At 35.0% G+C, this 27,420-nt stretch overlaps 5 protein-coding genes across 5 annotated transcripts; 4 read left to right on the forward strand and 1 right to left on the reverse strand.

The window, feature by feature from the left end:
• The first annotated feature begins 2,076 nt into the window (after nucleotides 1-2,076).
• LOC145565654 (uncharacterized) lies at nucleotides 2,077-4,026 on the forward strand. The gene has a single exon (XM_081625586.1). The coding sequence runs from the start codon at nucleotides 2,077-2,079 to the stop codon at nucleotides 4,024-4,026; it is 1,950 nt and encodes a 649-aa protein (XP_081481712.1).
• Nucleotides 4,027-8,911: 4,885 nt separating this feature from the next.
• LOC145565655 (uncharacterized) lies at nucleotides 8,912-10,471 on the reverse strand. Its single transcript, XM_081625587.1, has 2 exons — nucleotides 9,482-10,471; nucleotides 8,912-9,301 (listed from the first exon to the last, which is right to left on the reverse strand). The coding sequence occupies exons 1-2, from the start codon at nucleotides 10,469-10,471 to the stop codon at nucleotides 8,912-8,914; spliced, it is 1,380 nt and encodes a 459-aa protein (XP_081481713.1).
• Nucleotides 10,472-15,022: 4,551 nt separating this feature from the next.
• On the forward strand, nucleotides 15,023-16,517 carry LOC145564472 (transcription factor TCP19-like). The gene has a single exon (XM_081624778.1). It carries the CDS (start codon nucleotides 15,299-15,301, stop codon nucleotides 16,388-16,390), a length of 1,092 nt encoding a protein of 363 aa, XP_081480904.1. The 5' UTR covers nucleotides 15,023-15,298; the 3' UTR covers nucleotides 16,391-16,517.
• A 3,587-nt stretch (nucleotides 16,518-20,104) lies between these two features.
• Nucleotides 20,105-22,897, forward strand: LOC145565656 (peroxidase 66-like). The gene is made up of 5 exons (XM_081625588.1): nucleotides 20,105-20,584; nucleotides 20,640-20,828; nucleotides 21,524-21,766; nucleotides 22,036-22,224; nucleotides 22,325-22,897. Exons 1-5 carry the CDS (start codon nucleotides 20,105-20,107, stop codon nucleotides 22,895-22,897), a joined length of 1,674 nt encoding a protein of 557 aa, XP_081481714.1.
• Nucleotides 22,898-25,575: 2,678 nt separating this feature from the next.
• On the forward strand, nucleotides 25,576-27,052 carry LOC145564473 (peroxidase 66-like). The gene is made up of 3 exons (XM_081624779.1): nucleotides 25,576-25,831; nucleotides 25,921-26,109; nucleotides 26,200-27,052. The coding sequence occupies exons 1-3, from the start codon at nucleotides 25,622-25,624 to the stop codon at nucleotides 26,761-26,763; spliced, it is 963 nt and encodes a 320-aa protein (XP_081480905.1). The 5' UTR covers nucleotides 25,576-25,621; the 3' UTR covers nucleotides 26,764-27,052.
• Nucleotides 27,053-27,420: the final 368 nt, after the last annotated feature.

A 27,420-nucleotide genomic window follows, 5' to 3' on the forward strand; every position in this document is an offset into this window, starting at 1 on the left:
AGTTGAGCTTAAGATACAGCCCTAATAACCATACAACTATTACTATAACCTATCTCTAAGCCCACTTTTAAGTTTTAACCATGATAGTCAATAGCACAAGAACAAGTAGGATGGATGGAAATATTATTTTGACTAATCTTTATATTTTTGGTTTTCTTTGAAATCACATCCCTTGTCCCACAAAAAAATTCTCATTTATCTCTATCCCACTTAAGTTAACATTTCCCGAGGGCACATTGTTTTAATAGACTACTTTTCCATGTTACTCCCTTCGTCCCACATTAAAATTCTACTGCAATACTCTCCTACAACTATTTGTGTGTGTGTGTGTTGGGGGGGGGGGGGGGGGCGCGGGGTAACATGAAAAACTAAGTTTTTCACTTTTTCTTTACCACTTTTTCCTTGACATATATAAGCAACATCAATTCAAGTTCACATACATCTAATTACTATGTCAAGGAAAATTATAATCAATAGCTACAAATTCTGACTTTAACACAAAGACTTATTCAATGCTCCAAATCATATGATTGAAAAGGAGAAAAGTGGAGAGATTTGGAAGATATTAAGCTACCCTATTAGTGAAACTGCCGGCCACTATCAGCCTACAGTAATGCTTTTATTGTCTAGTTCCTGACAATTTAGTGCAGCCTTGGCCCGGCCATCTTTATCAAGCCTGCGGTTATCAAAATGCTACCACCATAACTTTAATGACTTACAATACCATTTTAATTGTGGAGTGCCTCTATTTCTGACTATATAATTTTTTTTTCTTAAATCAGGCTAAATAGACTAATTGACTGTCACATTGTCACCACTGTCAATTACTCGAATATTTTTTAAGCAAACTATATTTTCATTAATAATTACTCCCCCAAGATGTGATAGGTCAAACACTAAGGTTTGTAAATAATGTCGAAAGTGTGAAAACTAGATACACCTTTTTTTGGTATACTTGGGTACTATTTAGAGAGCTCAACGATTAAGTTAAACTCTGTAGTACTTCCTCATCCTTAATTTAAGTTTACAGCTTATCTTGGCAGGTTTATCAAGAGAACGAAAGTAGTGTGAACTGAGGACACATATAAAGTACTATACACAAGCAAAAAGATACCAAAAAAAAAAAGTTATTACAGAGTATATTTCGGTGTTTAGGGCATTGGGGGACAATTATGAGCAATTATTAGCCAAAAGTATATTCTTCACAAATTCCAGCTCTTATTCATTTCAACAATAAAGTAATCGAACAGTTTTTCATACTTATTCATTTCGTACACTTCACCCAAAATCTTAAAGTGTTCATTAAAAAAATTTAATGGTTATAGTATGAGATTCATGATCCTTTTTCTAGGAAAATAGAAAAGATCCTAACCAGGTTCTAACACGTCAGGTATACCTTTGACACTCCATTAGTAGGACCAACCAGGCAACCATGAATGATAAACTAAAAATCAAAGGCAGGGTCGAATAATAAAAGAATAGATAATCTTTTTGCACTCTCATTTGATTCTTGACATGTTTACAAGAAAACTAAAAAGAACTATCCTTTCTTTTTCATTGTTCTTTATTAATTTTTGGTGTAAAAAGAAGGGAAATGATGTTCTTTATAGATTTTTAGTGTAGAAAGAAAGGAATTATCTACAATAACCTTGTATTATAGATCATTTTCTTGCTATTAAGTGTGATCATTTTGATAAATAGTCTTCGCTACAAAGTTACCATAGATAATTTCTCTCAAGTGATCGTAATCATCAAAAGATTGGAATGAAAGGGATAATTGTAATACGACTAGTCAAATGTAAGATAGTCCACAAGTGTAGATTGAAAGACAAAAAGAGAGGGTCTTTAGTACTATGACCTGTTAAAAGTCACCACACTATGGCCCCTTAATAAGTGCGTTTGTCCAAAAAAATGCATTTAAAGTGGGGCTGTGCTTTATAATACTTCCAAACTAAGCAATACCCTCAAAAAACTAAATTAACTCCTAAGATATGAGTAATGAAAAGCAATAGTAGTAGGAAAATAATATGAAAGCAGAGCACAAAACCAAGACAGTTTGAAGAAGTTACCCAAAGAATGCAGTCAACTTCTACAAGGGAGGCCACAGAATTGTGCTTCCATGGCTGCTGCCCAACTCCTTTCTTCACTCTAAATGAAGCTGATAAATCCACCGCTGCTAAACCGAGAAATTCTTCAGCTGAAAACCGTCGCACTTTTGCTTCCACCACCTCTTCCTCTTTGTTCCCTAACACTGAGTTTAACAACCCTGACTCCCTTCCTTCCCTGCAAGAAGCATTTGATCAGTTCATCAGAACCTACCCAAACTACACTGAGACTTACCAAATTGATGAAATACGTGCTCAAGAGTACTACAATCTTTCCCTCTCTAACCATGTATGCCTTGATTACATTGGCATTGGCTTGTTCTCTTTTTCACAGCTTCACAATCAGCTTTCTCTCACATATCCTTCAACACCATCTTCGCCGCCTCCATTGCGGCCCCACAGCTCGGACTTTCCGGTGTTCCACTTATCATATAAGTCAGTAAATCTGAAGAACCACTTGCTTGAAGGAGGAAATGAATCGAGATTGGAGTCTGCAATCAAGAAGAGGATCAGGGAATTCCTCAAAATTAGTGAAGATGATTATTCTGTTGTTCTGACAGCAAACAGAACATCAGCCTTCAGATTAGTTGCAGAGTCATATCCTTTTGGGTCTTGTAAGAAGCTCCTCACTGTCTATGATCATGACAGTGAGGCAGTAGATACATTGATTAATAGCTCAGAGAAGAGAGGAGCTCAAGCAATGGCAGCTGAGTTTACATGGCCAAGATTAAGGATTCACTCATCAAAATTGAGGAGTATGATTACCAGCAAGAGAATGATCAGCAAGAAAAGAGGGCTTTTTGTTTTCCAGCTTCAATCAAGAGTGACAGGTGCTAGATACTCTTACCAATGGATGAAAGTGGCACAAGAACATGGATGGCATATCCTTCTTGATGCCTGTGCTGTGGGACCAAAAGACATGGATAGTCTGGGACTGTCTCTCTTCCAGCCAGATTTCTTAATATGCTCTTTCTACAAGGTTTTTGGGGAGAACCCATCTGGATTTGGGTGTCTCTTTGTCAAGAAATCGGCCATTTCGATCCTGGAAACTTCAACTTCTGCTGGAATTGTAAGTATTGTCTCAGCAAGGAAGTTATTTTACCTGCCTGAAGAATCTTCTGGCACTGAAACAGAGTTTGAACAAGAGCTTGAGTTGGGTTCATCATCATCAAATTCCTTCTCTGGTCCAATATCCATCCAAGCACCGACAATGGAAAAAGGGGAGTCCTCTACGTCAGTAAGGAATAAAGATACTAGAGTCAAGATTAATGGACAAAAAATCTCAGAAATTGAAGTGATAGATGAAGCTAGTGATCTTTTTGTTGAGCGACGAAGCACGGTAATCAGCAGAAAAAGGAATTCACTAGTTGAATGTAGGTGCTTGGATCATATTGATGCATTGGGGCTCTCACTGGTAAATAGTAGGAGTAGGTACCTTGTCAATTGGCTCATTAATGGTTTAACAAAGCTCCAACACCCAAATGCAGAAAGGGCAGTTCCCTTGGTAAAAATATATGGGCCAAAGATAAAGTTTGATCGAGGACCAGCCTTGGCTTTCAATGTGTTTGATTGGAAAGGCGAAAAGGTTGAACCTATTCTAATACAGAAACTTGCTGATAGGAAAAGCATATCATTAAGCTATGGTTTTCTGCATCATATTTGGTTTCCAGAAAAGTATGAACAACAAAAGGCTAGTGTTCTTGAGAAGAGAAGATGTGAAGCAAAGGAAAACCCAGGAAACAAAAAGAAAGGAAAGGAAAACCTAGGTATACGAGTAGTTACAGCTGCATTCGGATTCATTGCCACATTTGCAGATGCTTACAAGCTTTGGGCTTTTGTAGCTCAGTTCTTGGATGCAGACTTTGTGGAGAAAGAGAGATGGCGATACACTGCCCTTAATCAGACAACCGTTGAAATCTGAACGGCGGCAATTCTTAGTTCAATAATCAATTTTCCAGAGTTTTCGGAATCATGAGGTCACCAATGCTTACAGGTGAAGCATACCAAGGTTCATAGTGTGATTGAATCAAGGATCTGTTATCTCTTTACCTTTTTGACAGCATATTTTATACAAAGTATATGCCATTACTGTACATCTCACTTCACAATCTGGTAAAATTCCTTTTATTATACTCATAAAACAACAAAACGTACCTGCTGCTTCTTATAGCTCCTGATAAGCATATTCCCTTCAAATTGTCAGCATTTCAGGTAGAATTTTTGAGTTCTTTTGCAAAATTCCAGCCCAATCATTGCCCTTCAATGTTTCAACATCAGTCTTATCTGATACAGTTTATGTCTTACATGACATTATTACAGTAGAATAGCATGAAATCTTTGTTTATAGTATTTATACCATAAAAGCACTACCAGTGGTACAAACAAAAAATTTGCCTGCATATTATGATGACTAAAATGATAATATCTTACTAGAAATATAATATAAACATATGCAAACACAACAAAGCTATGTCAGTAAATGCAAGCACACTCTGCATGAAAATGTCTGGTAAAGAGTGAATTGTAAGGAACAAGAGTAAATTAGACTCCAAGTAACAGCTTTGACGAGTCAATCTATGGTTTTGTAATATTTGGTTAAGGGTAAACTGTAAAAGTAGTGGAGATTAAAATACTCTCTTTGAAGGCATATCTTTGTAAGAGTCCAAAATACGTAATTAATCCATAAATATCTATTATTAACCTTATGGCTTATGCTACTTTATAAAGCAAAATGCACGCCTATCGTTCAGTACAAATTTTTAAAAAATCCATAGCTAGGTGTTAATCAACTGAACACTTTTACAGAATCTGTTACTTGCTCTGAGCTGGTTCCATGTCAAAAATACTAACAGAATCTACTTTTATAGAAATTGTTATATGCTATCTAATATCTGCTAACCCCAAACAAGACCTGTACTTAGATGCAATGTTTAGGCTACAGTTAGTTGCTTATCAAAACTTTTGGATAGTGATGGTGGTTGAAGACTTTACAGAAGTTGCGGTAAAAAGAATATGTTATAACTCAATGACTGTTGTCCTCTAGCCACAGAATAGATAAAATAGAAGCCATCTAATAAAACAACATCTAAAGCTTTATGTGCAACCTAATTGCTTATAACTTTTGGATGACTAACTGATAGTTTGGATGCAAAACCAGGGTAGGCAGTGGGCTGCTATAAATTCACCAAACCATGGAAGAATACTTCTATGTGGTATAATAAGCATACAAAAATAGAAGCTACGGTTTCCTTAAATGTGGCCTTCATGTTCTCTTCATGCTCTTCAATCAAGTCTCCTATGGATAAGCTCTTCATATTATTTTCCAATTGTACATTGCACTTCCTATGAAGCTAACATGTTAAGGTCGTCTCTGTACTTTTCAGGAGTCAGAAAGCTAATTAGTTGAGGTATCCCAAGGAATGATAAGAAAAGTAGGTACTAGGCCAATTCAAAAAAAATAAAATTAAAAAATAAATAAATAAAAAAAGGGCAATTACAGCCCAAGTGAAAACTTTGAAAATTTTCCTTAATTTTTGCAGCTCTGGATAGCATGCTTAGCGTGACAAGCAGAGTGACAGATAAACAGCCTAAGCTGCTAAGGAAAACTAGAACTTTATAACCGTATAACCCCAAGCCAACCGGGTGTTCGTTCTCAGAAGCTTCTTAGTGATACTAAGATCATAATAACGTTAATATAAGATTAAAAATAAACACAGAACACAACTATAAATAGTTGACACCAGTGAGAAAAAGAGTTTTCTTAGCCACAGGTTTCCAGTAAGCAGCACATAATTGATGATAAACTGATACGGACTAATAGAGCTATCAATAAGTCTATGCTAAGTAGAGCTGGAATTTCTAAAGCTTACCCTGAGATACACTATTGATCTTGTGTTACAAAAATCAGCAATTGGACACACCCAATTATTCATACTTCTTAATTTTGTAAAGATATTGGTAAGTTGTTTAAAATTAATCGGGAAATCCAGGATGTCATTGATATATGAACGTTGAAGGCTTCAGTATGTGAGTATGTTCGGAAGCACTCCTCTTTTCCTCCAAAACACAAAAACTAGATATAGAACATAATGTTCAGTTGACAGGAGAAGGCACAAGAGTAACATAGCTGTCAAACATGATATATGACATAATGCTGAGGAAAGCAGCATAAGAAAAGGACTCTCAAAACAAAAACTAATAAGTACTAAAAAGCTCCAAACCTACCATAATGCCTACATAGCAAAATAGTAACATAAAAGGATAAAGCAACACAATAGAGATCAGGCTGCTTAAGACAAAGGAACTTGTGTAATGGTGGGTCTGGAACCAACGGACCAGTACGAACTGAATTATAAATTTCTGGCATGCTTCACTAAATTCCCATAAGATTTGACAAAGCACGAATAAAGCGACCTTTACACAATCTGCTGGTGTAAGATACCAGTCAGCCAATCAAACTACATGGTAGCAACTCTCATCAAACTGAATTCTAGTAGTCACGACTTCTTATAGTATCATCAATAACATAACTAGTCATATATTGGTCCAAAAAATGTGTAATCCTTGAGAAACCCAGATACAAAAGACGAACCTAGACTCATAAGCAATTTAAATTAATTTGGCAGCAGCAACGAGAGTTAGTTTCATTGACATAGGCCAGGGAAACAAGTGATTGCTAAACCAAGAACTTATATACTACCTCCGTTAAATATTATCTGCAACTTTTGCCATTTCGGGATGATCAGGGTTATCTGCAACTTTTCATTTTTTTGCCATTTTTAGTAAAAAAAAATGCATGAAATTACCATTTTACCCTTACTTAAGTTTTTTTTTTTAATTACTACCCTTATTATCTCCTAATCTAATCTGATTTAACTAACCTAAAACTAATCAGATCTACTCTAACCTAATGATTCCCTCCCTTTATTTTCCATCTCCCTCCTTCTCTCTTCATTTACTCACATCCCCAACCATCAAAAATTAAATTCTGATGGTTGAGTTTCCCTTTATGTTCTTGAATCTTCTCCAGAAGATGAACCCTAGTTCATCGTATCCCGTCTTCTCTCTCCTCTTTTACCTCCGTTCTTCCTCTCATTCTCTCCAGATCTACTCCTCATCTCACCATTTTCGTGGAAAAAACGAGTCCCCTACGAGTATGTCTAACCTCGATCCTTTGAAAGATGCTTACCTTGCCACAAATGATAAGGGTGAGGAGAATCTCATCAACCACTTCCTCCATTATTTTGAAACTGGCAACCCTTTTCCTCGTGACTTCTACGAATCTGCTGAGACTAGTCGGTACTGTACTCTGTACACATACAGGGCTTTGGGTCAAGTCCTCAAGAGTATTGATAAGGAGGAACGTCTGAAGAAGGAAGAGGGGAAGTTGAAGAGGGAGGAGGACCCTGTTCCGATGGTGGTTGAGTCTGGGTCTGCTGATCCTTCTCCTGCAGATCTGGGCTCTGCTGCTCCTGCTCCTGTAGATCTTGCTGCCGAATCTGCTTTGGGGGTTGCAGTGGCTCCTAAAATGGCCAGATCTAAGAGGCCAAGGTCACCCCCCAAGGTCAGATCTACGAGGAAGGCGGCGCGTGTTGCTCTTAGAAGGATGCGTGGGCTTCCAGACCATGAGTTCATCATCCTTTCTTCTGATGAGGATGAGGATATGGAGGACGCTTCACCTTCTGCTGCCAAGGAGCCTGAATCTGGGTGCTCTGACGTCCCTGTGGTCAAATGCTATGTGAGGCGAATGAACCGTTCGGTTCAACCCTCTGAGTGACTGCTTTCGTAACGATTCCTAACCCTAATCTCTTTAATTTACTTTCTTGAGTCCCTCATATGTGTTGCTTGGTTGGATTTGGATTTATGCATGTGTTGGTTGGTTTGATTTGGTTTTATGCATGTGTTTGTTGGTTTGATTTGGTGATACTGGATTATGTTGTTGGTGGGTGAATTATATGAGTCCTGTTGCCTATATGCTGGTGGATTGTTTTTTTTTTTTGATGGATATGTTAGATAAGCTTGCTTGTGGCTTAATTACATTCTTTGTGAGGCTGGAATCTTGTTCATATTATGTTAAGTTGTTATGTTGATGCTGATTTGGACAGTAGTACTTATGACTGATATGGTTATAGTGAATGATAATGCTGCCTTGATCTGTTTGCCTTGATCTCTCTGTTTGTGTACTGTCTAAGTTGGAACAAGGGATTGTGATTGATGAATGATGAAAGCTTAGGTCAGTTTGGTTTGATTGTTTTGTTTTGTGGTAAAGTCAATGTTCTCAATGTTCATGTTTTGTAGAGAGCATTGTCTATGGCTTGGTGTTGTAGTTATACCAATGCATCAATGAGTCCCCCCTACTGCTTTTTGGCTGATGAATGTGTGGAGTCCCCCTTGTCTGTTTCAAATTCCACCCTTGTATGCTTCAAATGATGAAGGGACTCAATTGAATTTCACTTTACACATTTGAGTTGCTCCAACACTCTCTTGTTTGAGATTGTTGTAGAGGTAACAATGTTGTGAAGTGTAGTATTCAACAAAAAAAAAACCTTTCTGATGAACATGTTTTTTGCATACCACTTCAAAAAGTTGTCTTTGTCATTTCATTGACATAGTAATTTCAAAAGTTGATGCACATAAACAAAAGACTACACATTTGACTGCCTAAAGTGTTAGTTCAATGTAAATCACCAAAATACACCTAACCACCTATTCATTAACAAGAACATAAGGCAAAAAAAAAAGTTAACTGGTTATGTGTGGCAGTCAATGTTGTTAGTGTGCAAAACCTGGTTTGTTACTTGAGTCCCCTAATCTGCATCCACTTCCATTTCTTCTGCTGCTTCTTGAGTCCCTTGATTGGCTGGCCTAAACATTGTGTTTAGATACTCTACACTTCCCATCACTATATTCCTTTGCACCTCCACCTTGTCTGGCAAAATGCCCAAATTCTCTAGCTTTTTCTTGTTCATATGGGGAATTTTGTACTTGTTACCCCCTTCTGCTTGCAATATCATGATCATGCATTTTTGCAAAGTGATCCATATGTACTTGTTGACCTCTGGTTTGAAAGTGTCATAAGACTCAATGACCTTCTTGACTAGCTCATCCAAGTTGCTTGGAAATGATTGGTACTGTAGTGACTGAATTGACCTGAACAATCCTAAGTCTAGCACATTCATATCAGGTGACTGAGGTGGCTGAAACACCAATTCAATGTTGAACCCATTTGCAGTTGTTGCTTCAATGAATTATTGATCTCTTGGAATCTGGTGTGGTCTTGCATTATCCCATTGAATTGTGACATTTTTGCTTAGACTTTGTGGCCATTTTGAGATGATTGATGGTATGACTTTTGTGAGCAACATATCCCTAATGACCTCCCTGTTCACATTTTGTATTGCCTTGGTCTCCCATGTTCCAGCAGGCCTGTTTTTGCTTGATTTTTTTGCTTGCTCTTTGACTGTGAAAGGGAAGATCCCATATTTCCCATCATGTAGTAGTTCCCCATTTCTCCCATACAATGGCTTTCCCACTACTGCCATAAACATTGCTTTGAGTTTGAATCTTGTTGACTGTTGAACTCTGTGTGGGTCTTCCTCACTTGGAAGGAGATAAAATCTCCTTTTATCTAGATTGAGATAGAACCATTTCTCATCTATGTGGATGACATGGTCCATATCCTCAAATGTAGGGTCTGAGTCCCCAATGATAGGATTAATGTGTGACAAAATCCATTTAATTCTTGCTATTTTGTGGTCACTTGTGAGAGCTGGTTTGTTGCTGCTTGTATGGGTTCTGAGCCTGCCTTTTTTTTTTAAATTGTGAAGAGTAACATGAGATATCTTCAATGCTGCTGCATAACTCCTCTCTATCTGCCTAAGGTGCAGGGGCACTGACTGTAGGAATTCATCAGTAAATTCCCTTGGTTTAGGCCCTGTTCTTCCAATTTTTTTGGACCTGACATCAATCACATCACCTTGTTCCAACTGTTTTTTTATATCCTTGAAAACCCTTGTGATTGTTGATTTGTGTACATTGAATTTCTGTGACAATTCTTGCATGTAACCTCTTGGTAAGTTGCCATTGTGCATTTTGAGTAACATTGCATCTACAATCTCCCTCTTCTTGTGCAAATCAAGTTGTTTTCTGCTTGTTGGTGCTTGAATGTTGCCTTGATCTTCTGTTTGTTGTTGTCCCTGTTGGTCATTGTCTTGCTGCCCCTGTTCTTCCATTACTTCATCATCAGATTCATCATACAAGCCATTATCTTGCATGTATTCTTCATAATCATAGTAGAGCTCTGCTAGTTCTACTTCTGTTAACAGTTGATCAACATCCAAAAACACCCCTTCTTCATACTCTGCCATGACTTTTACTACACATGAAATTTTTCCAGCTTTAGGTTGATGAAACAGGAGTCCCTGCTGGTTTTTTTTTTTGTGAAGAAGGGGCGTTCCTGGTAGGCTATATGGATGATGGAGGTGCCAAGCCAATGAAGCATCTGTCAATGTGAAGATGATGTGCAGCATTGACTTTAGTTAGGATAATTTTTTGGATAATTAGGGAATTAATGACTGTGATTAGTGCTAACTTTTGGAAAACTAATGCTGTAATTTTGAAAATTTCATGGCTTGTCTTTTGGGAGAAACATTGAATGCTATTGTAATGAATGAGACTCCTTTTATATGCCTCATAAATGCTCAAACTTAGTTGCTGAAATCTGTTTTTTTTTTTTTAAATTTTGGTGGGAGTTTTGAATCTCCAAAAAATTCAAATTGTTTGAAATTTTTGTGAAATTTTAAGAGGGAAATCTCTTTCCCTCTTAAAACTGACAGATTTCCCCACTCAAATGCAAGTGGGGGGGTTAGCTTTTCTCTCTCCTCTACTTTAATTAAATCCTCTAAACTTACTCTAATTTTCACCCCTCAAATTTTGCATCGTGAACCGCAAACTCCTCCAAAGTTGCAGATAACATTTAACGGAGGTAGTATATGGTCTCATTATTCTCTCTTATTGTAATTTATAAGACTCTATCAAAACAAAGGGTACCTTTCAAAAGTAACTTGCGAGTTATCTGGTCTCTTTACTCTCTCAAGCTGTAAGCCTGTAAGACAACTAGTATAGAAAGAGGGGGAAACTTTCATGATTAACTTGCGAGTTATGAGAGGATAGTTTTCGAGAAATGAGGTGACATTTTCCGTCTCATGCTATAATTGCCTAGAATTTAAACACCAAATGACTATTACCAAGGAAAAATGACCCTAATGCAAATTTTTGAAGAGGAAAACAACCACCTGATAGCATCAACAAATCAAAAATCCCATCTTTATTAAAACTAATCTTAGGGTCCTTTGAATTGACAAAAAGAACAAGAAATCCACAATATCAATTAAACAACTTTTCATATAAACCACATTTCATCAAATTAACAAATAAAGAAAAGAAAAACATTTGATAATCATAATAAAAGAGGAACATTATTACACCTACCCAATTACCTCATAATGCCAGCTGATTGTGAAACCCACTCTAAAAAAAACCCATGTGGCCCAACAGCAGAAGACTTCTCTCAGGCATTTTATCAAACAGTTGGAAGACTCTAACAAAAATTCCTTCAAAAAATCAAGTTCCAAAATGTAAATGCCACCAAAATAGTAAAACAGTAGTTCAAATTAACAGCATTTAAAATTTCCAAAATCTGGGTGTTGAAACATCAGCATTAATCCAGATTCTCTAAATTCATGCCCATCAAAAGAGACAGTAACGTTTAATATATTTCTTCAAATAAGAATTGGCATCACATCATTAGGTGGTCACATTGAAGAATGACGTGATCATATATTCATATATTGGGAAGATAGTGGACAAAAATATGAGACAAAATGAACGAAAATCTCAAGTAATAAATCTGTGTTATTTAGAACAACATGAAGTAAGATGTGCATTTTGAGGGTAGATTGGAAAAAAAACTTAAAATCAAGTGGAAGCATAATTATGGAGTTCTCACTAATAGAGTATAAAACATATTCGTGGGTCTCAACCGTCAGCTTAAGTTTTTGGTTGACATGGTCCACTAACGTGGTATCAGAGCCAGTGTGACATAAAGGTCACGAGTTCGAATCTCATCTATCCCTACTTTCAAGTGGAATATTAAGCGATGGGTGTGAGGGGATGTGATAGAGTATAAAACATATTCCTGGGCCTTAACTATCAGCTTAAGTTTTAGGTTAAAATGGTCCACTAACACTCACCTTGGAAGTTTCGGCTAATCCTAGCTTCATGGTTGAGTATTGTTTTTGTATTTTATTTTTTTCGTGAAAAGAGAGACAAAGTATGATGTGAACGGAATTTGATTACGAGTGTGTAACCTTTGTCCCTGGCGTGGTTCGGTGGTTAATTTCATTCAACAAAAAATGATTTGAGTAAAATAATGCATGTTTAAGAATTGCTAATTGTTGGGTCCTTGGGTAGATTTTAACCTTCTATGCATTGTACTAAACTAACTGACCTATGACTCAATTAGGCTCAGTTCTAATTAAAGTTGAGCATGGGTCAGGTTATGTAGGCTTGTGTATCGTGCTACTGTGCCTTACACTAAATCAATTCATATTTGTGACAAACTAAATAAGTCTTATCGTATAGGATTTGTGATTGGTAATTTAATATACTACCTTCGTTCTTATTATGTGCAACAAAGGAATTCTCACATGTAATGTCCATTGTTGCACATAATATGTGCTTGTTTTGTTAATTGGAAGATATTTTCCTTGGAATTGGAACTTCTTAGACAATAGCTAAAATATGTTGTGTTTGATTAGAAATTTCCAAAGGAAAAATGAATTCTCACACAACATGAAAAATAACTCATTAAGCTATCCTGGGTGAGTGAATTTCTACGATGAATATGAATAGGAAGTTATTTCCTAGGAAATACTAATTCTCATCATGTCAAACAGACAATTTTGCACAATTTTTATGTAATTAGCAAGAGAAAAAACTTCTCATGATATATGAAATTAAATGGAAATTTGTTTTTAATGTTGAACCAAACAAGCATTAAGAATTGGATGTAGTATACATGGTTATATAATCAATATTAAGTAGGCTTACACACGAGTTAGTTAGTGGTGCTCATATTAAATTTTGATAATGATGCTCATCTTTTGACCTATTGGGCATCTCATGCCATGCTAAGCTTGTGGCAAGGTAATAGTGTAATACCCAGTTGGGCTATTTTTGTATCATATCTAATTAACTCTCGTATCAGCCTAACCTTATAACCAACTCTCTAGTCCAAATAATGGGACTACCTTAAAAAATCATATATTTCCTTTGTTGCTTGCCGATGCATTATTATCCTAATAATTATTTTAATTGATATTTGTACGTTAATACTATAATTCATCTTGGTTTATTCTAGTTTATGTTATTTAGATGAGTCAAAATGGTAAAATTTTGTGTAATAAGTCTATTAAAACCATTAGATAATGTTTAGAGCAATCCTCCTAAGCTTTATTTGTTGGGTGTGGCTCAAATTTTTATAGGCTCATTGTTATGGTGGAGCATTTATACATATACTAGAAGCTTTCAAAAAAAAAAAAAAAAAAAGAAAAAGAAAAAAAAAAGAACATGTCATACATACACAACTAACCCTTTTTTACAACCTACATCTACAACTATAAATTTTAGGGATAAGCATTCATACATACACACAAGAAGCCATAAATATACATAAGCCTTTTCTACCTTTGCACTACATTTGCATATAGTGGATTTGAGGATTTTTCTCACGTTAAATAACATGCCATTTGTGTGTCCTTTATACTACTTGTCTTGCCTTTATTATTCTCTCTATTAATATATAGTTCTCAATCTCTATATCTATTATAGTTATCAATCTCTACAACTTTTATTTGCATCTGATGTGTGCATTCACCAATCCTAAAACTATAATTTATCCATATAACTTTTTTTATTAACACAAATAATTAAGGATTTACTATGTACGTGTTCAACAAAATCAAGTTTTGGTATACAAAAATCACATAGAATTATACTATATATAAAAGTAATAAAGTATTCATATAATCACAATGTGATACATCCTTAGTTTCTTTAAACTAAAACCAAATTTTGATAGATCTTTCAACTTCAATTCTTCTGTGGTGGGGCTTTAAACCACATGATAATGAGAATGGAGCTAAATGTTTTTAAGTGAAATTATTAATAAAGTAATAGCATACGAACTATAAAATTATTTGATCTCCACAACAGAGTAAATTCAAATACTAGTAAATATATTACTACTTCTGTTACTTGTATTTTTATTTTTATTTTTTTTAGAAATACTTGTTTTTTTAAAAACTTGCCTTATTTTTCTTTAAAAAAAAAAAAAAAAAACAAAACAAAACAAAACAAAAACACAGTATTTTTATTTTATTATTTTTTTTATCTACACTAATGTCATTTTTTTTTTACATATCAAACAATTGTGTCAATTTTAATGACAACTAAAATTGACCAAATAAAGAGGGACCTATCTCTTCCTCCCTACATATATTGGTGGGTCCCAATTCTCCACAAAACTCATTCTTATCTTATGGACCCATTTTTGTTGTGGGGCCAAACTCTTCTACCGTTGATTTTCTCACCCTCTATTTATATGTAGTCCCCTCCTTTAGCGGTGTGGAGACCCATTAAAATTAAAAATATTGATTATATAATAATAAAAAAAGTAATTAATTAAAAAATTACGAAGTAAAAAATTTGGAGGGTCCCAATCTTTGAAGAAGCCATCCACAGCGGATAAGTGGGGTTGCCTTTTCTAGGGTTTGTTTTCTCTCTCCTCTTCTCTCTTCCTTTCTGATTTATTACTCTCTAATTATCACTATTATTATTAATTAAGTATTTATAAACAGTCTTCTATTAATCTGTTAACAGTACAATATAAATCCAATTCGAGTCAAAGAAAAATTGACAAAAATTAAAGCTCTGTTCCCTCCTTTTCCCCGCCCACCACCTGTTCGTTCTTATTCTCCAATGAAACTGTTTGTTCAATTCTTCATCTGGGTGTTATTGTTTCTTGAGTTTTTTTAATGGGTTTTCCTCAAATTTATTTGGGTAATTCCTAAATTTTTCTGGGTCGTTTTAGATTTTTATCGGCATCAATTTCTTCAAACAAAGAAAAACAAACAATGGAAGACGAAGGGAACAACAGTAGCAGCAACAACGACACTAATAGTAGAAACTCCGGCGATTTTCCGGCGACGGACCCATTACCTCCGGTGGACCACTCAGAATCGATGGCGATAATTCCGGCGGCGTTGAAGGTGGAACCCACTGACGCGGTTACACTCGCTTCACCTCCTCCTTTGGTGCGTAAACGGCCATCGAAGGACCGTCATACGAAGGTTGAAGGTCGAGGTCGGAGGATCCGAATGCCCGCAGCTTGCGCTGCTCGGATCTTCCAGCTAACGCGAGAACTCGGGCATAAATCTGATGGTGAAACAATCAAATGGCTTCTTGAACGAGCTGAACCGTCTATTATTGAAGCTACTGGTACGGGTACGATTCCTGCTATTGCTGTTTCTGTGAATGGGACTTTGAAGATTCCGACTACTTCGTCGGGAAAAGACGAGGATGATTATGGTGGGAAGAAGCGTAGGAGGACTAATAATAGTGATTTTGTTGATATGGCTGATGTTGGTGTTGGTGTTGGTAGTGGTGTTACGCTTTCGAGTGGGTTGGCGCCTATTATGCCTGCCACCGCGGCATTGGGCTTCACTACGGCACAAGCCCCTGGTCCGCCACCCCAGGGACTTGTGCCGATTTGGCCTGCTAATTTTTTCATGGTGCCCAATGCCGCCGGTGGAGGCCAGCAAGCTCAGTTCTGGGCTGCCCCAGTGTTCGGGTTAGCCACGCGGCCTATAAATAGTTTCGTGTCTGAGGTCGTTCCGGGGATGAGTTTAAGTGGTGGGCGGAATGAGACGGGTGTAGGGCCGAGTTCAGGTACTAGCAATGGGAATGCTCCTACAACAAATACTAGTAATAACAATACTGCTACTACTGCATCATTATTGGATTTTTCACTAGAGATATATGATAAGAATCATCAAAAGAGGGAGTTACAATTGATGGGTAGTAGACCTATTAATGAGACTAATCATCATCATAATCATAATAATCATCAAGGAATGTCTCAAGAACAAGTTCAGCTTCAAGTACAAGCAGGAGGAAGTAGTAATAGTGCTACACCACCACCTTCATCTTCATCACAAGCAGTTTGACATTTTGGTGAAATTTTAGGAATGGATTAATGGATGATGATCATGATGTAATGTCATGTCATATAAGTTGTAAGTAAGATGAGTTTTGGTGGATTTTAATTTATTAAAATATTAGGGGATTTCAATTTATGAGGCATTCACAATTTGATCAAAGTACCAAACTCAAAGTGTTTGATATTGTTAATCCCATTACATTTTGTTGGGTGATTAAGGAGGTGGTTTGATTGGTGGTGGTGGGTTTCTCTTTTTAGCCACTTTTAGGCTTTTTAATCTAGTTATTATGATGCTTAGCATGTTATTTTTAGCTTTTGGAGTGATTGTGCAAAAATTTAGTTAGGTTTTAGAGGCTTTTAGCCGTTTTATGATGCAATTTGTGAGGGATAGTTCTAACTTTAAAACTTTCTCTAAATTTGACATTTATGTTTCACTTTGATATTGAAGATTCATCCTCACTTTGTTATCCTTTAAATTACTTTGTGTTTCATTCTTTATCGTTTCGTGACTCTTTGCATTCAAATGAATACCAATTTCATTATCCGTAGTAATGAACGTATTGATTTAACACATTTCTATTTTTGACAATGCTTGGTTAATGTATATATGTGCAACCATATACACCTATATGTGCTTGTAATGATCACATTGGTTATGCACATCTCGATTTAGTGATTTTTTGTCATTGTGTGGCACATATGTTGTTGAATATACTCATATACATAGACTTTATACACCAAGGTAATCAAGTATATAATGTAATCTACTGAATGTAGATAAATTTTATCTAATAAAGCTATCATATGCATGGAAATTGTAAATAATGGTCAATTCACAAATGGTAGGTTTGAGACGAGAAAAAACAACCCTAAAGAATCTTTAACTTATGATCCATTCACATATTCTTTTTTTATAAAAAATAAAATTGTATAAAATGAGCTCATTTATTCAACAAACAAAATTGAAAAGAGATAGGACCCATACAAAGATAATGAAAATGTGTTTGATTTTTGGTGGGATCCATTTCAAGTGTGTTGTGGTCCTTTTGGGGAAAGCAAAAAAGTTCGCACGTGAGGCTTCTTGAGTGATGCACGTGTGAGATGGTCCCCTCATACTCCACTTTGGGGATTGTGCTAGGTGTAGTGGGCCCCACTTTATGGTGGGTCAACAAGTTAAGGTGGTGGCCCGTGGACCTAGCAGAGTGGTTAAATTTGTGAGATCACCTTTTTTGTGGGGATGTCATGTGATTTGTGGTCGGAATTAATATTTTCTCTATTGGCAACTAATGAGTTTATACAAACTTTTAGTGAATTATTTTGTGAGTATTGAAGAGAAAAAAATATAATGCTACATGTAATGAGGATAGAGAGAAATAACAATTTTTAAAAAAAATACTACTCCAAAGAATATATTTGTTGTATGTAATATACTAATATGTAACAAATTAACAACTATTTTTTATATTTCCTTATGTTTTATAAATATTGCAACTTTTCATAAATACTACAATAAAGATGAAATAACGCATTTTAAAACACATATTACATGCTAAATATCTATAATTATATAAAAATAAAAATTATAAAAGGTTGATATTGTAAAAGTGTCTTACGAGATGAATGAATGAATCTAATAAAATCCCATATAACAATATTTTACTTTATATATAAATCATAATATGTGGTCAAAACAAGTATAAAAAAATATTATAAAAACCCGGTTATTGCAATAGTACTAGAAAGAAGGAATTAAAAATTACCCATAATATAAAATAGAGTTGGTACTGTATTTTATTTTGAGGGTGGGGCTAATTTTAGGCGGGTCCATTGATGTCCCACACTACTTTATTGGTGAGGGACTACCTCCTAATATCGACACGTGGTAATTTAGTAGCCGTTTGTGAGGTTTTCCTCCTACCATGGCGTGACACATGGAATTTTGGTTATATTTCTTTTTAATTAAATGGATTTAAGTGTGTGTTGGTGTGGGCCCGTGAATTCTCACCGAAGGAAAAGATCATGAGCGTGAGTGAAAATCCGGCCTTGTGGTCTCTCCTCTCTTCTTGTTTTTGGCGGGGGCGCAATTTGTGCTCAACTTTAAATACTTTTGTGTTTATATTGCCTTTATATATTTACATTTCCTTCCCAAGTATTTTTTTTAGCTAGTAACACTTTTCTTTTCACGCTTGTCAATGTATATTTTTAACCGTTTATATCTTTAATTACCAATATGTAAAAATTATAAACATTTTATATTAATATTGTATAAATCGATACGAATCTAACAAGATCCCACATAACTATATTTTTACTTAATCGTAAATCGTTAAAGCTAGTCAAAGTGAAATAAGTGAATAATGTAAAAGTCAAACTATTGCAACTATAAAAAAAACAGAAGTGTATAATTATACTCCCTCCGTTTTTTTTTATTTGCATCACTTTGGATTGCACAAAGTTTTAGGAGAGTAATGTAATATTGTGAGTGGGTGTATAAATTATTATAGTAAAAGTAAAATGAGGACCATGAAAGAGAAAGTATGTGAGAGAGGATAAATATTTTTATTATTTTAGTTGGGACCATGGAAGAGATAGAAATGATAAAATAAGTTGAATGGGGTTTAAAATAAGAGAGAGAAATGATAAAATATAATATAAAGTTACTAAAAATAGAAGTGATGTATTTAAAAAAAAAAAACACCCCAAAAAGAAAAGTGATGCAAATAAAAAAAAAAACGGAGGGAGTAATTACTACCTCCGAATCGTATTATATGTAATTTTGGGGTATTATTTGTGAGATGTAAAAAATTTCAAAGTTGCATATAATACGATCTAGAGGTAGTACATTATTGTCAGTACAATGTTTAAATTTTGATTATCCGTACCACATAATTTAGATTATTGCTCTCTCAATTTTTTTTATTTGCACCATTGAACCACTTTTTGTGAGAGTTTTTTAAGTCAAATGATGCAAATAATAAGAAACGGAAGAAGTATTAATTACTTGTATTATTTGATATGTAAAGTCATAAAGATATATATAACGCTCACGTATAGACTTGTGTAATAAATTTCAAATTTTCATTTTTTTTCTTTCATTTTACACTTTAATTCCTTATATATAGCCCTAAAAGTTATGAATTACATTTTTAACTAGTATATTTGTATATAGTTTCTATGTAAATATATACGAGTAACGAATATAACGATTTATGTACGTGGGCACGGAATTTCACCCATAGTATTGCTCATTTGTTCTAGAAGACACACATGTAGGAGCAACGTGGAAATAACAATGGATTTGGGCCTTAATGCCTCAGTCGATCTTTATCAAATTTGGGCTTTTTCACTGGTTAGGCCCATCAATAAGCACCAGCCCACAAAATATCTTTACAAATATCGAGTTTCCAAGCAAGATTATTTATGAAACTACCTTCTAATATTTGATATTTCTCTCATGTACAATTGTTGGTTTTTTTTTAGATCCAAGACTAGTTTTATACTAGTCTAGAGCTTAATATTGATATTGTGAACCAAGTAGAATCTAGTTCTGTTTTTTTTTTTTTTTTTTTTAACTTCATCTTGGAATATTTGACTCCCTCTGCTTGTGTTCTGTTGGTAATTATAGAAATGAGGTATAGTAAGCAATGATTAAGTAGTTCAATTGACCAATTGTAAAGATCTTGAATATCAAAGGTTAAAATAATTACATATCATATGTACCATGTACGAGTACATTTTATGGAAGTGGTGCTCGAACCCCCTTCCTACCAGGGGTGTTTTAGCTGCCCGCCATTTGGGGGATGACCCTTCCTGCCCATGTTGTGGTCTGGAGGTGGAAACTGTTGTCCATGCGCTTTTTCTTTGTCCGGGGATTCGTGGTCTGTGGATACATAGTGGGTGTGAAGAAGCTTGTAAGGTGGGGGAGGAGGAGAAATTTGGGGAGATCTTGGTCAGGTGGACTGATCAATTTAGTGCTGACTATAGACAAAAATGCTACTTTCTGATTTGGTCCATTTGGTTTCGCCGCAACAAATGGGTCTTTAATAATATGGCTGAACCTGATGCTGTTATCCTTGAGCGTCATTGCAGAATGGTAGCTGATTTTGGGCTGTATGCTGAAAAGATTTATGGAGGTCGAGTCTTGTCCTCTGTCCCTGCTGGTCGTGGTGTTTGGTCTCCCCCTCAAGCTGGTGTGTATAAGGTAAATGTAGACGCCTCTCTTTGTGTGGATGGTTGGGTGGGATTGGGTGCAGTAGCGCGTGATTGTTGCTGTACGCCGTGTTCGAGCTTGCTGGGATCCCCTGGTTGCTGAGGGTCGAGCTGCTCTGTTTGGCCTTAAAAAAGCAAAAGAACATGGCTTATCTGAGGTGCTATTAGAATCTGATTCTCACATAGTCGTGACCAAGTTACGCAAGAGCTCGTTGAGCCTTTCTCTAGCTGATGCTGTCATGCATGATATTATTCATTTGAGTAGTTGGTTTAATTTTGTTGTTTGGAGTTTTGTTAAACGAGATGGTAACTTTGTTGCTCATCATCTCGCCAAGTTAGTGCCATTTGGTGTTGAACAATGTTGGGAATTTCATGCCTCAGATGAAATTTCCCCTTATATACTTTTAGATAACATTTTTTCTTAATAAAATGCACTAACGTTCTTCAAAAAAATATGTATGAGTACATTTTAAAATAACAAATATTTAAAAAAAAATACAAAAATTAAAAAAAAAAAAAAGGTTATTTTAAAACACAATCCACCTTTATGACAAATTAAAGCTTAATTATTCACTTGTTAGTAGTTTTTTTTTTTTTTTTTGTTCTAAGACTTCTTACCACAAATACACACATGAAATTCCATGTATTATGCATTTTTGGTAGGTAACAAAACGTGTACTCCGTAGTTGGATATATAAATAAAGCACACAACAAATGGTTTTAGTTTTTGCAATTTGCTTCAAAGGAGGAGCTCAATAAACTACACTTTATCTTATACAAGTAGATCTTATTAGTAAGAGTTTTTGGCCAAAATAATTATACACAATGTCGTATGACATTTATAGCATATAGTAGTACTCCAAATAAATAGCACTACCATCTTTACGATGAAATTTCAACAGTTTCACCTTTTAAGCTCCTAATTCCCTAGGTTAGTCCATACACCTATCAAATTATGTTGAGACTATCGCATGAAAATATTGTCTTCATTTTCTTTGTTTTTTCAATTTTGGTGGCTCAAACGAAAGCGAAGCAACTTGATAGTCATTACTATGAACAAACATGCCCCCATGCTGAGAGAATAATCAGAGACGTAGTTCATAAGGCAACCTTAAGTGATTCCAAAGTTCCTCCTCGCATCCTTCGTATGTTCTTTCATGACTGTTTCGTTAGGGTATGTATTCTAGTCTTCTAGCTTCCTCCACTCCTTTTTTTCCTCCTTATATATGCTTACGACTTTTCAACTTTTGCACTATTTACATACTTTATAATTTTATTATTTATATTTACAGAAAAACATAGTCATATAAGATCTTTTCATGTATAACATGAATCTATACAATATGCTCCATTATGGTTATATAAAAGTTAATAATCTTCACAATATATGGTTATGTGATGAACCTTTTTAATTAATATTGTATGCATGGAACAATTGTCTAGGGATGTGATGCTTCAGTTCTATTAGACTCTACGGATGATAACCTAGCAGAGAAAGATGGCCCTCCAAACATTTCACTCCGCGCATATTATGTGATTGATAAAGCAAAAGCCAAGCTCGAAAAGGCTTGCCCTCAAACCGTCTCTTGTGTTGATATTATTGCTATTGCAGCTAGAGATGTAGTCAACTTGGTACGTTTTTACATTGCAAGCAAGTCTTTATAATAATATTAGCGTTCTATGCAAATAAAATATTGTCACATTTTGATTTGATCTTATTGGGATTTATTAGGCTGGAGGACCATATTGGAATGTGTTGAAAGGGAGAAAGGATGGAAAAACATCAAGGGCAAATGAGACTCTAGACTTACCAACACCATCTTTTAATGCAACCAAACTTATAAAATTATTCTCAAAAAAAGGCCTTGGCATTAAAGATTTAGTAACCCTTTCGGGTGCACATACCCTAGGGTTCTCTCATTGTTCCTCCTTTAAGGCTCAAATACATCGTTTTGATGACAACTTTGACATGGATCCTAGCATGGACATCATGTTCGCCAATACCCTAAAACAAAAGTGTGCTAGTAAGCATAATAGGGACAATAATTCAGGTTATTACTTGGACTCGACTTCATCAGTCTTCGACAATGAGTACTACAAGAGATTAGTAGCGCGAAAGGGTGTACTTGCAACGGATCAAGCTTTGTACAATGATTATAGGACTAAGTTTTTAGTCGAGTCATATGCCAGATATGAGGCCTTGTTCTTTGTAGAATTTGCAGCTTCCACGGTAAAACTCGGAAATCTCGGTTTTAATGATCATCATCATGGAGAAGTTAGAGAAAAGTGCAGGTTTGTGAATTGAGTTTCATGCATGCATGCATGCAGAGCAAGAATGAAGGAGTAAGAGATATGAGATAAAGAGTTTGTTAATTATGTAATGTATTTGTTAGTTGAGGTTAGTTATTATTGATTAAGTACTATAATTAAATTGTACTACGTATGAATTTAATTATCACTTGTATATTTATTTGTTTCTTTTTGCAATAAAGAATGCAAAAGTTGCATGTAATCAGCTTAACAACTCCATGTATCACTCTCTTTGCATTAGAATAACTTGTCTCAATGAATGACCAAAGCGATTATTTGGCTAAAAAAACGTGCATATGATTTTAAATTACCGTTATTGTAGGATTAATTGCTTTTAATGGTTGGTATAGTACTTCTTAATGTTTCTTATAAGGTACTCTGTATTAGTTTGTGACTTTATGCATGACTATTGACTAATTAATACTGTACCATACAAAAAAAAAAAAAAAAAAAAAAAAAAAAGAAGAGTATTGCTGTACCATTTAAAGTTCAAGTCTTTATGACCTAATGCATTTTGAAACATTAATTCTTAGACCAAATTATAGTGCTTTGACTACCTCACTAACTTTTAGATTGGAAAGAAAAAAGAAAAAAAAAGGGTGAAATTTTCATTTATGTATATTTTGACATTCATAATAAAAAAAATCCCTATTTACTTATTTTGAGCACAATATTTTAAAATTATGTCACTATTTCAAAAATAAAAAGTGTTGCATATCATACACACTAATAACAAGTATGATGCAGATGTTTAAGTCATGTAGTTAATATATAATTGAGGGTGATATACGTACAAAAATTAAAACTCAAAGTAGGAACAAGGAACACGATGATATTAACCATATCTCAAAGTAGGAATTGAAGTGCAATCAGATCTTTGTAGCTCCTCCTAATTATAAACCTTTCTTTTATGTGAAAAATATATATGTAAAAAGATTTGTTTTATAATTAAAGGAAACAAAAAAAAAAAAAAAAAAAAAAAAAGAATAACAAGTACGTTACATACATGTACAAGAGGTATAAATGAGAAATGTACTCCACAGCTCACAGCCTCACACCAACAACCGTACTCCAAGAAATCCGAGTTGATAGATAAGTATGAACCAATAGTCTTACCTTTAATAACATTCTTAAGTTAACGTAATATTTCTTGCATTCAAAAGGATTTCAAAGCTTTTAAAAGTTTGGTATTCATTACTCATTAGTCAAGGGTTAACCAACTCTTTTTCAGTTCTATCTATAGAATGTACTAAACTTTATGTTTGGTGAAAATTTGTTTTTGTTGAGTATATCATTGCCAACCCTCCTAAAAGGAAGGAAGAGAGAGAAAATGTTATACTAGGAAGTAGTAATTTTTCGGGAAAAAAAGACCTAATAATTAACAACTTTATAATCAATATTTCATCATGATTTTAATTCATGTATATTGAGTATTGCACTAGATACATTAAACTATGAAAAATATAACTTAGGGTCTGTTCTCTTCAGCTTAATTTCAACTCACTTTAGTTCAGTTTCAATCAATTCAGTTCAACTCAGTTCCTAATTCCCTTCTCTCATAAACAATTCATTTCAGCTTTTTTCAATTCAGTTCAGTTCAGTTCAATTGTTTTCAGTAAATCAGAACAGGCCCTTAGAAACCTCCCTCGAAAGAAAGGGCGACACTACATAGAGTTATAAAGAATGACAATATATGTATAAAACAAGAATTATAAACCGAGAAGAGATATACTACGTATAAGTGAGTAGAAAGATAAATACATTACTACTCCGTATTATATTAAAGTTATATGTCACCTCCTTAACTAGCTAGAAATAAATTTTGCTCGACTTAATGAGTTTTATAGTGCTCCATGTTGTAAAGCTAAATGCACTCTTCGAATCCCATAGTAGCCAAAGTATCTTATTAAGGGCCTGTTCACATTTACTTAATTTCAGTTCACTTCAGTTCAGTTCAGTTCAGTTCAGTTCCAATCAGTTCAGTTCAGCTCTTAATTTCCCTCTCACATAAAATATTCATTTCAGCTCAATTCAGTTCAGTTCCAATCAGTTCAGTTCAGTTCAGTTCAGCTCCAATCAGTTCAGTTCAGTTCAGTTCAGCTCAGTTTAGTAAATATGAACAGACCCTAAGTTGTAATTATTAGGGCTTTGCCCAATTCTTTGAATGTTAAGTTGTAATTATTAGGGCTTTGCCCAAGTAATATATGTTTCCTTTTGTGTTATAGTGCTCCATGTCAATTGTCAAACTCAAGCACGATGATGAAGATAAATGTAGACAAAACCAATATCCAAGTAGGTGTGCAATTACTTTGCAACTTTTCAAAAATAAATATGGACTTCATTTTTTTTTACGGGTAAAAAAAAATCGAAATACATTACGATAAACAAAATAAATAGAAAGTGTACGATATATCAAATCGAAGACCACAAATTTGAAGACTACCTTTTTCAAAAACACAACCATAATAATAGTAGTACAAGTTTTCTAGTAAGTACATGGCTTAAAATTTTCTCATAAGTTTAATCAGGAATTACTTGATCTTAAAGCACACTAAAGAGTTGGTTTATTTTTCCCAGAGTTTTTCAAGTTCAATGAGTGCCTTGAAAGCTCAATCCATTCACTTACAGAACTATAAATACTTCTCCAAGTTTAAGGCATTTCCATCACCAAGCATCCCTTCAACACATCTCTTCAATCCTCTAAATTAAGACGACGAAAATGGCTACTCAATCAACCAAAGTCCTCTTCTTTGTTCTCTTCTCCTTCGCAATTTGCCGCACTCATGCAGCACTCAACGCTAACTATTATGATCAAACATGTCCACAAGCCGAGTTTATTGTATCACAAACGATTCGCAATGCTTCCATATATGATCCCAAAGTCCCAGCTCGTATCCTTCGTATGTTCTTCCATGATTGTTTCATTAGGGTAAGCATCTTCTCAATTATTAATTATTGTAAGTCTAGAATAATATATTACACATTAGTACAACAACTAAAAATGTTGCATCGTATTAGGGATGTGATGCATCAGTCTTACTCGATTCAACACCTGAGAACAAAGCAGAGAAGGACGGGCCTCCTAATATCTCAGTTAGAGCATTCTACGTAATTGACGATGCTAAGGCCAAGCTTGAGAAGGCATGTCCGCACACAGTTTCTTGTGCTGATGTACTCGCCATGGCTGCTAGAGATGTTGTCGCTATGGTAAGTTCTTTAGAGACGTTATTTTCCAATATTGATTACATCTCATATCTCTAACATCAATTCTCTAATTTACGCTTTTTTTTACCTCAGACTGGAGGACCAAGCTGGAACGTACTCAAAGGTAGAAAAGACGGAAGGGTATCAAAGGCTAATGATACAGCCAATCTCCCAGCTCCATTCTTGAACGCGACAGCACTAATTCAGGCCTTTGCTAGCAGAGGATTGAGTATTAAGGATTTGGTTACTCTATCTGGTGGACACACTCTAGGCTTCTCACATTGTTCTTCCTTTGTAGCTCGTGTTCACAATTTCAGCACATTACACGCAACTGATCCTAGCATGAACACCGAATTTGCCAGCTTACTTAAGAACAAGTGTCCAAGTACAAACAACAACGGCGATGCAGGACAGTTCCTAGACTCAACTGCATCACGGTTTGATAATGACTACTTCAAACAAATCATTGCAGGAAAGGGTGTTTTCGGATCAGACCAAGCCATGTACAACGATCCAAGGACTAGACCGATCATTGAGGCATTCGCCAAAGACCAAAACATGTTCTTCAGAGAGTTTGCAGCCTCAATGATAAAGCTGGGAAATGTGGGGGTTAATGAAGTAGGAGAAGTGAGACTGAACTGCCGAAAACCAAACTAAGTTCCGGAACCAGAATTGTGTACATACAACACATATGGAAGAGACAAAAGCGATTCCAAGAGAACGTGTAAGAGAATAGAAGACATTTCTAATGTAATAATGTTTGAGTGAGAAAAAAAATAAGCCTTAACTAATTTGTTCCTCATGTTCTTGAAAGATGTAATACTGTAAAGATTTTTTTATGTTTGTATACTCAACAAAATGGAGTGTGAATTATTATTTTCTTACTTATAATTCTCTGAATTGGTACATACATTAACTATTTGTTGGGAAATATTTATTGATTTTATGTATGGCAGTGAAGAATCTTCAGCAACAGCAGGAACATGAATTTTCAAAAAGATTAAAAATTTAAATGCTCACAAAATCTCCAGAATCATTGGAGAATGGACAGGTCAACTATTAAATCATAAAATAAATAACTAAAAATCCAGGATCATTGTTTATATTGACAGCTCTACTTCCAAATATTTTTTCTTAATTATAAAATGATGTTACCATCAATAAAATAAGCAATCCAAAAAGAAAAACATGGACATAAATCACATAATGTACATTTTGCTTTTCAAATAAAAAAATTCCCAATTGTAAATAACTAAATATTACAATATGCAATCAAGCATGAACCGATACTGCCATGCACGAGTAGTCTGTTTT

This window comes from Chenopodium album, chromosome 10, assembly GCF_948465745.1.
Source record: "Chenopodium album chromosome 10, dcCheAlbu1.1, whole genome shotgun sequence".
In the NCBI taxonomy this organism is placed as follows: domain Eukaryota; kingdom Viridiplantae; phylum Streptophyta; class Magnoliopsida; order Caryophyllales; family Amaranthaceae; genus Chenopodium; species Chenopodium album.

What these genes read in the sequence shown, in the direction of transcription:
- LOC145565654 (XM_081625586.1), top strand. Translation starts at nt 2,077, where the DNA reads ATGCAGTCAACTTCTACAAGGGAGGCCACAGAATTGTGCTTCCATGGC.
- LOC145565655 (XM_081625587.1), bottom strand. Translation starts at nt 10,471, where the DNA reads ATGGCAGAGTATGAAGAAGGGGTGTTTTTGGATGTTGATCAACTGTTA. An exon ending in TACAAAATGTGAACAGGGAG is followed by an intron (nt 9,302 to 9,481) that starts GTCATTAGGGAT and finishes TTGGTGTTTCAG; the next exon opens with CCACCTCAGTCACCTGATAT.
- LOC145564472 (XM_081624778.1), top strand. Translation starts at nt 15,299, where the DNA reads ATGGAAGACGAAGGGAACAACAGTAGCAGCAACAACGACACTAATAGT.
- LOC145565656 (XM_081625588.1), top strand. Translation starts at nt 20,105, where the DNA reads ATGTACGAGTACATTTTATGGAAGTGGTGCTCGAACCCCCTTCCTACC. An exon ending in GCCTTTCTCTAGCTGATGCT is followed by an intron (nt 20,829 to 21,523) that starts GTCATGCATGAT and finishes CTAATTCCCTAG; the next exon opens with GTTAGTCCATACACCTATCA. An exon ending in TTCATGACTGTTTCGTTAGG is followed by an intron (nt 21,767 to 22,035) that starts GTATGTATTCTA and finishes ACAATTGTCTAG; the next exon opens with GGATGTGATGCTTCAGTTCT.
- LOC145564473 (XM_081624779.1), top strand. Translation starts at nt 25,622, where the DNA reads ATGGCTACTCAATCAACCAAAGTCCTCTTCTTTGTTCTCTTCTCCTTC. An exon ending in TCCATGATTGTTTCATTAGG is followed by an intron (nt 25,832 to 25,920) that starts GTAAGCATCTTC and finishes GCATCGTATTAG; the next exon opens with GGATGTGATGCATCAGTCTT. An exon ending in CTAGAGATGTTGTCGCTATG is followed by an intron (nt 26,110 to 26,199) that starts GTAAGTTCTTTA and finishes TTTTTACCTCAG; the next exon opens with ACTGGAGGACCAAGCTGGAA.